We start from the raw sequence: 13,394 nt of genomic DNA, 5'->3' as shown, positions 1-13,394 counted from the left end.
CTCCTCCTCCTCCTCCTCCTCCTCCTCCTCTTCTTCTTCTTCTTCTTCTTCTTCTTCTTCTTCTTCTTCTTCTTCTTCTTCTTCTTCTTCTGGTTTTAGAGCTTTATTGTAGAAAGGCAGAAAGAGAAGGTAGAAAGAGAGAGAGGGGGAGAAGGAGAGCTAGAGCTGAGAATAAGAGGCAAGAGCTTGAGAGAGCTTTTTTTTTTTTTTTTTTTTTTTTGCTACAAGATTTATAGTCAGTGGGAGCCAGTGTCCATGGGGAAAGATGACCATGCTGAGCCTGTGGGCAGCATGGATTCTATGGATAGACTCCATCCATCAGGACAAGCTGTGCCCAGTAGCAAACCACTGGAAGTCATCTGCATCCAGTTTTTGTCTCACCCAAAGACACTCAGAAAGCCTGTGTAAACCAGTCAAGAGCGGCGGGGCTCTTACAGATCTGCACACCTAGAGTGGTGTGGGATACAGTAAGGGCCCAGGACAGGGACATCAAAGTTTGGAGGTGTGCCTCAAACCACGCAGCACCTATGGAACCAGGAAGGTCGTCTGGATGGCTCTTGTATGCCCAGGAGCACACACTGTTCAAGATGGGCTTCCATCAGAATCAGGAACTTTGACACCTTCCCTCTCAAGACTTCCCTGGTTATGATGGTGTCTGGTTCCACCTGCCCGCTCTTTGGTACTAAGAATCATTGCCTCTCTCTAACCACAAGGCTCTTGAACAGAGCTGCGCCACTTCTAGGGCAGCCAGTAAAGGTTGAGCAGAGGAAGGCCCATGGTAGGGAAAAGAGCTAAAGGAAAAGGTTGGAAGGGTCTCTGGTCAGAAATCAAGATCCTGGGCTGGTGAGATGGCTCAGCAGTTAAGAGCACTGACTGCTCTTCCAAAGGTCCGGAGTTCAAATCCCAGCAACCACATGGTGGCTCACAACCATCTGTAAGGAGATTTGACGCCCTCTTCTGGTGTATTTGAAGACAACTACAGTGTACTTACATATAATAAATAAATAAATCTTTAAAAAAAAAAAAAGAAAAGGGAGCTATAACAATAGAAACTGAGGAAATTAAAAAGAAAAAAAAGAAAAAAAAGAAATCAAGGTCCTATCAGTAGAACCACTAATAGGATTTTGTGGGTTTTCAGTGCCTGGGGAGCATGCTAGGTTTATTATTATTGCATATGTATATATAGGGTATTGGGGTGTGTGTGTGTGTGTGTGTGTGTTCCACAGAGTACACGGTGGGTGGCTCAGCAGACTTCCTGCAGTCAGTTCTTCCTTCCTACCATGAGAATCTGGTCATTGTACTTAAGTCATCAGCTTCCCCCAAGTCCCCACTGAGCCATCTCGCCAGCCCATTCTTTTTAAAACAAGGCCTTTTGGTGTAGTCAAGGCTGACCTCTAACGCATCGTCCCCCTGTTTCTGACTCCTAACCACTGGAATTACAGGCATGTGTTAACCATGCCTGCTGCCAGGACTTTGGCTTTTATTCTGATTGAGATATAAATCCCATTGGAAAGTTTTATTTTTATTGGGGGGGGGGAGAAGTTAATCTGAAAACCATATTAAGTTTTGTGTTCGATTCCTGTCACTAGAACAAAATATTTGAGATATATAGAGGAAAGGAAGGGCTTGCAGGGAAGTGTCACCATTATTCCAGCACGCGGGAGGCAGCAGGCAGGGGCCTCTCTGTGGGTTCAAGGGGAAAGGTTTGCTTTGCTAGGGGTTTTAGCCATTTAGCCATGGTGGTAGTTATGTCTTCTCTGGGCTCCTGTGAGGTAGATCGGAAAGGCAAGGAGCATGCGGTAGGACAAGGCTGTTCAGTGTCTGTTAGAAACAGGCTCTCACTGTGTAGCCTCGGCTGGCCTCAAGCTCATGGCCCTCCCGTTCCAACCTCCAGCTGCTATGATGGCAGATCTGAGCCACCCCGTCCAGCTTAGGAGCAAAGCTGACTGCGGCCCGGCAGCGGAAGGTGCAGAGAAAGAACGGGGAAATAAATGGAACTCGGTAGCCCGCTCGAAGGCACAACCTCCAGTGGCCTTGCTTCTGTCCAGAGGTTTCCTTTCCCGGGAGCACCAAGTGTCAGGGACCAAACCATGGCCTATCGGGAATGTCAGGATGCAAACTGTTAACAGGCTGTCTGTCGTGCCAGAGCAGAAGCAGAGACCAATTATGTGACCTTTGGGATAGCTGAGTGTGGCCTTGAACTCCTGATCTCTTGACTCATCTTCCAAGAAATAACTGTTGATAAAATCTAGGAAAAAAAACAAACCAGTGACCACCTGAGTGAGGAAAGTGGCGGTCAGGGCGGCTGAGATTCCGGGTGCAGCTTGACAGTGAAGTCCACAGGGTGTATTGAAAGTTGGATCTATGAGGGCTGGGGGAAAGGGCTGGCCATGAGAGCCTGAGCCAGGGTTCCCAGCATTCCTAGCACCCACCTAAAGCTCTGGGAGGCCAGCCTGGTCTACAGAGTGAGTTCCAGGCCAGATGTGGCTACATAATTATGTATGGAGATAATGTCTCAAAAAAAAAAAAGGAAAAAAGGAAAAAAGGAAAAAAGGAAAGTGTTAGAAGACAGCTGATGTTAGCCTATGGCCTCCATGGGCATGCATTATGGGGCCAGCTCTGTACACACTCCACATTCAAGCATATATACATTTGCATACACTACACAGACACAAAATCTTTCCAAAAGTGGCATGAATGAGGTGCCTCCAGTGATATTTGGTTTTGACCTTTGACCCAGGGAATATAGACGGGGAAGATTTGGGGAAAGGACTCTCCAGATCCCCGTTTTGGATTGAACCTCCACCTAGAAAGTCTTGGCAGGGAACGGTGCCTACTGCCTGGCACTTTCCCAGATCACTATAAATGCCACACAGTCTCTCTGGCTCTGTGTCCTGGTGTCTTAGTTAGGGGTTTTGGTTTTTTTCAAGACAGGGTTTCTCTGTATAGCCCTGGCTGTCCTGGAACTCACTCTGTAGACCAGGCTGGCCTCGAGCTCAGAGATCCTCCTGCCTCTGCCTCCCGAGTGCTGGGATTAAAGGCGTGCGCCACCACACCGGCGAAAGGACTCACTCTTGCAGTTACTGAGACCTCTTCAATGTGCTCCAAGTGTCCTCCCTCTGTTCCAGTCACCTGTTTCTTTCTGTAAGCAACATTCCTAGGTCGTCTACCTCGGAGGGGTGGGTGTGTGTGTGTGTGTGTGTGTGTGTGTGTGTGTGTGTGTGTGTGTAGACTGAATGTTAGGTAATATTCCTGCCTCCACCCTCACTCCCACCCCAAATGCTGAGATTATAGGCATATCCCACCTTGTCATATTTGAGAAATTAATTTGTGTGGTGATGGTGCACACCTTTAATCTCAGCACCTGGGAGGCAGGGACAGGCAGATCTCTGAGTTCAAGGCTAGCCTGGTCTACAGAGCGAGTTCTAGAATAGCCAAAGCTACCTAGAGAAACTTGTCTCAAAAATAAACAAGCTGGGCAGTGGTGGCGCATGCCTTTAATCCCAGCACTTGGGAGGCAGGCACAGGTGGATTTCTGAGTTCGAGGCCAGCCTGGTCTACAGAGTGAGTTCCAGGACAGCCAGGGCTACACAGAGAAACCCTGTCTCAAAAAACCAAAACAACAATAACAACAAAACCAAACAAAAGATTGTTTCTCCATCCCCAAACACACAAGGAACTTTGAAGTTTTCCCATTGTCTTTTGTCATAGGAATTGGGAAGAACGTGGTGTGTGAGAAGGCAGCGACATCCGTGGACGCCTTCCGGATGGTGACCGCATCTCGCTACTACCCGCAGCTGATGAGCCTGGTGGGGAACGTCCTGCGCTTCCTGCCTGCCTTTGTGCGCATGAAACAGCTCATTGCCGAGCACTACGTGGGCGCCGTGATGATCTGCGACGCCCGCATCTACTCCGGGAGCCTGCTCAGCCCTAGCTACGGCTGGATCTGTGACGAGCTTATGGGGGGCGGGGGCCTGCACACCATGGGTACCTATATCGTGGACCTGTTGACTCACTTGACTGGCCAGAAAGCCGAGAAGGTGCACGGGCTCCTCAAGACCTTTGTGAGGCAGAATGCCACCATCCGTGGCATCCGCCATGTCACCAGTGATGACTTCTGTTTTTTCCAGATGCTCATGGGTGGGGGGGTATGCAGCACAGTGACACTCAACTTCAACATGCCAGGTGCCTTTGTGCATGAGGTCATGGTAGTGGGCTCCGCAGGGCGCCTTGTCGCCCGGGGAGCTGACCTGTACGGGCAGAAGAACTCTGCTGCACAGGAGGAGCTGCTGGTGAGAGACTCTCTGGCTGTGGGCGCGGGGCTCCCTGAGCAGGGTCCCCAGGATGTCCCACTGCTTTACTTGAAAGGTATGGTCTATATGGTTCAGGCCTTGCGTCAGTCCTTCCAGGGGCAGGGGGATCGCCGTACCTGGGACCGCACCCCTGTCTCTATGGCAGCCTCATTCGAGGACGGACTGTATATGCAGAGCGTGGTAGATGCCATTAAAAGGTCCAGCCGGTCTGGGGAATGGGAGACTGTGGAGATGTTGACAGAGGAACCAAATGCCAACCAGAACCTAAGTGAAGCACACCAGCGGAACAACCTGTGAACCTGCACATGCGCGCACGCTTCCTCCCACGGGCCAGAGGGACGCGGAGGGCACTGGGAGCTGGGATTGGCTGTAGCAGAGACACGGTGTCTTTTGTTTAATAAATCGGCTTGGGCCAGGGTTAGGAGCCAACTGAAGGTGGCCAAGGAAAACGCCCATCCATCCATCCATCCATCCTTGATTCCTCAGACTTGCCAGGCAGCAAACGCTCCTGCTGTCATAGCTTAGGCTAGCAGTGTGTGCAGGATAGGGCCATAGCCTGGCCCCTTGTGGTTCTGCCAGTGAGCAGGGCCAATGAAGATCAATCTGTAGGCTCTTCAGGCTGAGTTGTGGTCTCACAGGATAAGAAAACCCAACAAGGAACTAGCTTGGTTGAGTCCTTAGGGTAGGTGGCAAGAATCCTTGCCTGTCTTGGACCAGGGCATCTCAGGACTGGAGAGGGTGGCGACAGGGATCTTCCCCCCACCCTCCCATTCGATCTGACCCTTTCAGCCCCCTTGCAAGCCCTTCCAAGAGAAAAGGAGGTTTCTGTGTTATACATAACTCTAGGGAGGGGGGCCCCGACTTGGCAGAGAGGAGACAAAGGGGGAACTGTAGAACATCTGAGAAATGTCAGTAAATAAGTCAGAAAAAAAAAAGTCACATCATGGTGTGTGGTCGTTTGTTTGGGGTTGGATTTCTTTAATAATGGAAGGCTTGTTTATGGCTGTAGATCCCTTGTTCTCCCTTCTTCACGGGCTCCAGAGTAGCTCGGAGCTTATGGCTTAGCCCATGGCTGAATCCCAAAAACTCCCCAAATATCTGCAGCAGAGAGGATGTGAGGCCGCTGCCACACCTGCCGTTCCGAGAAGACAGGATGAGAACCTGGTGCCCCCTAGCCTGGATCTCATGAAAGGTTCTTTATTTATGTGTCTGTATGTGTGTCTGTGTTTGTGTGTGCACATGAGTGCAGGTGCCCAAAGAGGACAGAAAATGGCATCCGATTTCCTAGCACAAGAAGTGGATGCTGGGAACTGAACCTTTCACTGCTGAGCCATCTCCAGGCCCTGGGTTCTGTTAAGGAAGCTATGGTGTGGCTGGCTCCAGGAGAACCCTCAGGGGAGGAGCTTAAGGAGGAAGGGGCCTGTGCCACCCTTTGGAACAGGTTTAACTGGCACTACTTGAGTCAGCCAGCAAGCCACCAGCTGTGCTTATTAACTGAGACAGGTCACAGCTGGGTCGGGGCTTGAAGGTGGAAGATTCTGCCCCCTTTGTTTCCCTTGTCATCCGCTGGATTATGACATCTCAATGAAGCCTATTTCTTCAGTTTTCCTCCTCCTCATCTGGGCTCCTTGCCAAAAAGACCTGGGGAGACCTTCCTCTTCCTCTTCCTCTTCCTCTTGGCCCAACTTGTAGAAACCATCGGACCTATGTGCCTGTGCTGCCCTGATTTCCGACGTCGTCTTTGTGAGGCAAAGTAAGGTTGGAATGTCGTTGCTGTGCTGACCCTCCAGAGTAAACCAAGTTCAAGGCCAGCCTGGTCTACATAGCAAGAACATGTCTCAAAAGAAAACAAAATCTAGCTGGGCGGTGGTGGCGCATGCCTTTAATCCCAGCACTTAGGAGGCAGAGACAGGCAGATTTCTGAGTTTGAGGCCAGCCTGGTCTACAAAGTGAGTTCGGGACAGCCAGGGCTACACAGAGAAACCCTGTCTCAAAAAAAAAAAAAAAAAGAAAAAGAAAAAGAAAGAAGGAGGCTGGAGAGATGGCTCAGCGGTTAAAAACACTGAGTGCTCTTCCAGAGATCCTGAGTTCAAATCCCAGAAACCACATGGTGGCTCACAACCATCCGTAATGAGATCTGACGCCCTCTTCTGGTGTGTCTGAAGATAGCGACAGTACTCAGATATAATAAATAAATCTTAAAAGAAAGAAAGAAAAAAAGAAAAGAAAATCTATGCCCATTGTGTTTGCCCAGGGGAGCAGAGAGGCAGTTACTAGGTCGGGACTTTAGCTCTTCAACTGTACACTGTATTCCGACACTGGGGAATCTTCTCTCAGAAACCTAGGCATTGACCTTCTGCAGCAAGGTTCAGCCTGGCCTGAACTACAAAGGCACCGCACAGTGCCCACCCGTAAGTTGAGGATGGCCAGGAAAACCAAAGCTGTACCTGTGAGAAAGTGGGTTTTGCTGACCCGGAAATGGTGTGTAGATTTTTAGAGGTTCGTGCTCAGAGAACGACTCCCAGTGCTGGAGCAGGTGGTAGGTAGACATGGGGCGGGACACAGGGACTTTGAGGGCATCTCTCAGAGTCTAGATCCAGGCCCCTGACAATTTTCTATCTCTCTGGAACAAGAACTTGCAGTCAGTAAGAATGAGGTGAGCTGAGCCTTTGTGGCCCAGATGGTGAGAGCCCCTGGGCGAGTGAGCCAAACTAGTTCCAGGCTTGTCCTGCAGCGCCCCCTCCTGGAAGAAGGCAGCATCTTCTTCTGAGTTAGCCCTTTGATCTGTCCCAGCCAGATGAGAATTTCCAAAATGCCTGTTAAGTCTTCATCCTCCGGGGTTGGAGAGATGGTTCCGTGTTTAAGAGCACTGGCTGTTCTTCCAGAGGACCTGGGTTCAATTCCCAGCATCTACATGGCAGCTCACAACTGACTATAACTCCAGTTCCGGGAATCCTACACCATCACACAGACCTATGTGTTGGCAAAAAACAAAAACAAAAAAAACAAACAAAAAAAAAAACATGAAATGAAAATAAAAAAAAATTAAAAAAAGGACTGGAGAGATGACTCAGCAGCTAAGAGCACTGACTGCTCTTCCGGAGGTCCTGAGTTCAAAATGCCACCAACCACATGGTGGCTCACAACCATCTGTAATGGGATCTGATGCTCTCTTCTGGTGTGTCTGCAGACAGCCACAGTGTGTACTTACATATGATAAATGATAATAATAATTTAAAATTTTTTCCATTTAAAAAAAAGTCTTTGACCTCCAAGTAAATCTAGGCTTTTTACTCTCGCAGCCATGATACCTGCCTCCTACCTCTCGCCACAGCTCACTCCTTGCTCTTTGCTTCATTAGCAACCTCTCAGCAATGTCAAACTATGAGAGAAGCAGACCCTCAAGACATCACCAATCTGCACTCGGTGACAGGGAACCCAGCTGTCTTGTCTCGGACATCCCCCATCTGTTGTCTCAGGCACTCAGTATTATTGGCTGGATGTACGGTATCTCCTTTGGCCATTCTCCTGATGGGTGGGCTTTGTGATTTATAGTCTGCATGGTTACAGGCTTCTAGCAAGAAATTGTTTTCTTCAAGTTTTATTTTATTTTTTTATTTTTTTTTTTTACTTTTTAAAAGATTTATTTATTATATCTAAGTACACTGTAGCTGTCTTCAGATGCACCAGAAGAGGGCGTCAGACCTCATTACAGATGATTGTGAGCCACCATGTGGTTGCTGGGATTTGAACTTAGGACCTTCGGAAGAGCAGTCAGTGCTCTTAACCGCTGAGCCATCCCTCCAGCCCTTCTTCACGTTTTAAAAGCATTGGGGGCTGGTGAGATGGCTCAGTGGTTAAGAGCACTGACTGCTCTTTCTTTTTTTTTTCTTTTTTCTTTTTTCTTTTTCTTTCTTTCTTTTTTTTTTTTTTTTTTTTGGTTTTTCAAGACAGGGTTTCTCTGTATAGCTCTGGCTGTCCTGGAACTCACTTTGTAGACCAGGCTGGCCTCAAACTCAGAAATCTGCCTGCCTCTGCCTCCCAAGTGCTGGGATTAAAGGTGTGCGCCACCATGCCCGGCTCCGACTGCTCTTTCAAAGGTCCTGAGTTCAAACCACATGGTGGCTCACAACCATCCGTAACAAGATCTGAAGCCCTCTTCTGGAGTGTCTGAAGACAGCTACAGTGTACTTACATATAATAAATAAGTAAATATTAAAAAAAAAAAAAAAGCAAGCGTGTGTACAGAGCAGATCCGCAGTGAGACATGTGAGGGCAAGGCAATTATTGGGATGCTTTTTTGCAAGGCAACTAAGATGTGCTTCTCAGCATAAAGAAACATTTTATCCTCAGTCTAGGCTACACTAGGGCTTGATTCCTTCCTCCCACTTATGTCTCTTAGGCTACAGTAGTTCATCGTAGTTAGGACCCCTGCTTGTTCACACTCCTTCATGCTTGTGCAGCCTGAGTCCCTCCTAGCCATATTCTCTGCTTCCACCACACTAAGCAGCCTTCCTGTGGGCCTCTTCCACACCCAGACAGCTCTGTCCCTGGGCTACCTCAGGCCAGAAAGGAGGCTCTCCAGGAACATAGTTTCTCTTGGTATTGCTTTTCCCTAGGGTAAATGGCACTCACCATCTCATCCATGCCTCTCCGTGAGCATCTAACCATAGCAATGCTTGTCCCATTGGCTGTGTTAGAAAGATGCTAGGAAAGTGGACCACGCCCACCATGCTCCCTGCTAAGACAGGCCTACAGGACTGGGCCTCAGGAATTGTTCTGTAAGCATAAACATGGACTATCTTCATAGTACTAGATCCCTGCCATTCCAGTCCTGGAGAACGGAAAGAAGACATGTTGGTACGCTTGAATCCTGCCACAACAGACAAGAGTCCCTTGGTCCACAGATGGTGTAGCACTCTGCACAGGACAGGACCCCAGAGTTTACCATAAAGCCGTATCTGAAGGCATCTACTGAAGTCATAAAATGAGGAAGTCAAACTCAGTTGTCTAGCTCTGAAGTGAGTGATCATCTCAGTAGGCAAGATTGTGTCTGCATTGCATGGCCCCGGCAGACAGTATCACCTGATGTAATCATTTGCAGGAGGCAGATGGAGAGACACAAATGTCCTGACATTATAGCTTGTCCATAACCTTGCTGTGGGCCAGACAGCATCTAGAGAAACTTGCAATGGAGGGAGCATCCTGGAACAATGGTAGGAAAGTAGAGCATGGCCATTCTGCCGTGGGCTCTATCATCCCCATCCAGTGACCAGAGGCCCTGCATGAGGTGGTGGCCTTTAGATGTCTTTAGCTGCTCTGGTCCTGTCACCTCTGTATTTTCCTCTACTTTGGCCTCCATGCCTTGAGGCCTTTGAGCCTTTAATGGGAGCTACACACACACACACACACACACACACACACACACACACACACACACACACTAGGTAGGGGTGACCCAATCATGTATGATCTAGGGGTGCACAGTCTAATGAAAATACAGAACTCACAGTGAGAGTGGGATAAAAAGTGCTACAAATTTAGGGCAATGCAGTGCTTTCTGACTTAGCTGAAAGAGGGTATGGTGGTGTGGTGTGTGTGTGTGTATGTGTGTGTGTGTGTGTGTGTGGTATGTGTGTGTGTGGTGTGTATGGTGTGTGTGGGTGTGTGTGGGGGGGGTGTGATGTGTGTGGTGTGTATCAAGGTCATGCATGTGCTAGCCAGATAGATGGAAGCAGGAACAAAGGCATAGAAGACAGGGAAAAACGCATGTTCATGATGAAAGCAAAAAAAAAAGGCCTGGTTGATCAGGCAATCCCACTCAGCCATTAAAGAGTTTCAAAGCACCTGAGGTAAGAAGAACAAAATGCTAGAGGGACATAGACATTGAGAGTACGGGTACTCTGTGACAGTCACATCATCGAGAGTGCGGGTACTGTGTGACAGTCACATCAAGTACTCTAGGTGAAGCAGGATTACAGCATGAATCTGTGAGCTCAGAGACCACAGGCAAGGGGAACTTGAGGGTCCGACCTGGAGATGTCTGAAGTCCAGGCCCAGGTGCTGTCTCTCTCTCTCTCTCTTTTTTTAAAAGATTTATTTATTATGTAAGTACACTGTAGCTGTCTTCAGACACTCCAGAAGAGGGCGTCAGATCTCTTTACGGATGGTTGTGAGCCACCATGTGGTTGCTGGAATTTGAACTCAGCACCTTTGGAAGTGCAGTCAGTGCTCTTAACTGCTGAGCCATCTCTCCAGCACCTTAGCAAATACTCTTAACCAGAGCCATCTCTCCAGCCCTCCACATCCATCCCACCCCCACCCTCCACCCCCCACCCCCGCCGCTTTCCCCAGCTTTTCAAGAAAGGGTTTCTCTGTGTAGCCCTGACCCCTGACTGCTGGAATTCACTCTGTACACCAGACTGGCCTCAAACCCAGCGATTCACCTGCTTCTGCCTCTGAGTCCTAGGATTAAAGGTGTGCATTAGCAAACCTGGCTCTCCTGTTGTTCTAAAGATAGAGCCTCATGCAGTACCCTGGCCTTAAATTTACCCCCCCCCCTCTGTCCCCATTCCGGGCCTCTTCTCCCTTCTCCAGGTCCCAAATAAACTCTCTCTTATAAGAAATTTCCTATGCAAACGAGGCTGGCCTTTAACTCCTTGCCCACCTGTTTCTACCTCCCAAATGAAAGGGCAAAGTCAGGCCTAAGTCTAGCTCACCTGCTACAGGTATGCAAGACCACACCTGGTTAGTAGGAGACCTTCAGACGGAAGAAAGCTGAGCCAGACACCGGGACAAAGCCCAATGCAGGCAAATGGCCTGGAAGTGGGTTAGACCAGCTGAAGTGCCTTGGGAAGGACACTCTCCGCTTTCCTGTGGAGCTACCTCCAGACTAAACAGTGTGCTCCAGGTTCCCATCTTTGTCAGCTGTCACTCATGCTAGGATGAGCTTTGGTGATGCGACTGTCTGCGTGTGATTTCTGCCTAAGTCACCCCATTAAAACCCATTGTGCCACGGAGTCGGACTTTGGTGGTCTGTGTACTTTGGTCTGCCTTGGGCTCCCAGTCTGGGGTGAGTAGACATGTACTCTGACACAGTCTGTGGTAGTGCTCAGGAATCTGTCCCTCAGGGTCCCCACTGATCCACATGACTGGCCATTCTCCTCCCTGCCCCCTGCCCCCGACCTCTTTCCCAATGCAGGCATATCTGAAGAATCACCATCTTCAGGGGGGGGGGGGAAGTGTTTATTTTCAGTGAGTGCAAATTCTCAAGTGTAGACAAAGACTAAAACTCCTCCCTCCACCTGATGGCTTAGGCCGATGGACTTAGAGCATGGTTTAGACTTAGACCAGGGACATTCTCAATGGCTAGATGGTCACTTGTACTGAGGGGAGAGAGGGGGCACAAGAGGCGCAGCACAGACACTCAACATCTTGTCGATATCCACTTGCGTTGTCTTATCCACCTCAGCCTTGAGACTGCCGCTCACCCTCAGACTAGACATCACCCCAGGCTCCTCCCCAACCTCCTCTACCAGCGGAGGAAGATTATGGGTTAGTGGCACTAAAGGGTTAGGGCACGGTAAAGCAAGGCCTAAACCCAGCTCACCCTCCACGGGCAGCAAGGTCTGCAGCTGCAGTTTTTCCACACCCGGCTCTTCGGGAACCAGGGCTAACTCCGCCTCGGGCTCTACCTCCACCTCTGGCTCCCTGTCCCCATCCCCCGCCTGATTCAGCTCTGGGTTGCAGTAGTTGATGTATTGGTACAGCGGCCGCAGGCGCTGGGCTTTTCCTGCAAGAACCCAAGGCAGAGCAAAGGCTGGAGCACCAGGCTGTGCCATGGCAGCCTCAGAAGATGAAGCAAACCAGAGAAGAGCCCCAGGGATTGCCACTCACGCTCCAACCCCAAGATCTCGGCAGCGGCGGGTGCGGATGCGTTGGCCACAGCTGGCGGCACAGGAGCCCCGACACTCTTGCGTTTCTTGGCTTTTTTGTGCTGTTTCGAGGACAGTGAGGATTCGCTGTGGCTGCCTTCTGGCTCTTCCTTCTGCTGCTGCACCCCCGGTGGCAGTTCAGCTTCTGCTCTAGGATTGACATGGTGGGTACTTGGCCCTGGGAGGGCTGGGGTACTCAAGCCTGGGACCAGAGGCCCGAAAGAGGCAGGCTTCAGTCTTTGGTTCCTGTATCTTGAGCCTAGGGCTTACCCCTGCCTGCCCACTAGAGCTAGTTAGCTGTCCATTTCTTAGTCAGTGAAGCTCCAAGCCCAGTAGAGGCTCGGCATTTATGGTAGCTTGGTCTCCTACAAGGCCTAGAAGTCCCAAATCCTCCCAAATCCGTACCAACCCCCTGCCCCCATGTTCTAGAGAAACGGGAGTTGGGAGTGAGAGGTATTGGTCGAAAACAAGAATCTCTGCCTTGAAGGAATGGGGATTTAGGAATCTCCAGGCGTAAGATCCACCTCCCCAGCCCCCCCCCCAAGCCCTCTCACTTTCTCTTGGGCCCATGAGCTGGTCTCACGATGGATGATGTAGGCTTGGGTCCTCTCTCCTCTCCTGCTTCCACCCCTGGATTGAGGCCTTCTTCTCCCACCTCCTGGAGCTCTGGCTCTAAGCTGTGCCCCACGGGACACTTGTCTTCACCTGGGCTCCTGCAGGTCTCATGTGCCGGCACCAGACACTCTTCTCTTCCTGGGCACTAGAAGGTACACATAGGTCATTGGTGGCTGCTGGCCAGGCAAAGTATTGTGGGGATCAGTTATTCAAAGCCCAAAGCTGCTGCAATGGGGCGCATCTCCCTTGGTTCGGGGTGTCTTCTAACTACATATTGGCCACAAAATATGAAGGCAACCAGTTTAGGCCTCTCTACTTGCAGGGCGTGGCCTGGCAGTTAGAGGGCTGGGTCACCTAGAGTCCCACCTCTCTTACCCGACCCTCCTTCTTCTGAGCTTTGAAATACCCAAGTCACCTCAAGGCTCTCTGCAACCTGGGCTAACTCGACTGCCTCTCCATTCTGGGTTTCTGGCTGCCTCTTGGGCTCTGCTGAGGCCATGGACTATGAGGAATCAGTGCATCCCTCGACAGT

General features: G+C 50.1%; 2 protein-coding genes across 3 annotated transcripts in view; one reads left to right on the top strand and one right to left on the bottom strand.

The window, feature by feature from the left end:
* Positions 1-5,245, top strand: part of Gfod2 (glucose-fructose oxidoreductase domain containing 2) — a 41,645-nt gene extending 36,400 nt beyond the window's left edge. The window contains exon 3 of the mRNA XM_021220440.1: positions 3,712-5,245. Coding sequence (XP_021076099.1) covers positions 3,712-4,610 — 899 coding nt within the window. The 3' untranslated portion in view covers positions 4,611-5,245. The remainder of the gene's footprint in view (positions 1-3,711) is intronic.
* Positions 5,246-11,689: 6,444 nt separating this feature from the next.
* C20H16orf86 (chromosome 20 C16orf86 homolog) lies at positions 11,690-13,361 on the bottom strand. Of its 2 annotated transcripts, none has more exons than XM_029532487.1 (4): positions 13,278-13,361; positions 12,802-13,007; positions 12,210-12,397; positions 11,690-12,132 (listed from the first exon to the last, which is right to left on the bottom strand). In XM_029532487.1, the coding sequence occupies exons 1-4, from the start codon at positions 13,359-13,361 to the stop codon at positions 11,690-11,692; spliced, it is 921 nt and encodes a 306-aa protein (XP_029388347.1). The 2 variants fall into 2 exon arrangements, with proteins under 2 accessions (XP_029388347.1, XP_021075669.1); XM_021220010.1 differs by having other exon boundaries at positions 11,690-12,105.
* Positions 13,362-13,394: the final 33 nt, after the last annotated feature.

The sequence above is a fragment of the Mus pahari genome, chromosome 20, assembly GCF_900095145.1.
Source record: "Mus pahari chromosome 20, PAHARI_EIJ_v1.1, whole genome shotgun sequence".
NCBI lineage: Eukaryota > Metazoa > Chordata > Mammalia > Rodentia > Muridae > Mus > Mus pahari.
The sequence above is the reverse complement of the archived record's forward strand: the minus strand, read 5'-3'. Positions and strand labels throughout refer to the sequence as shown.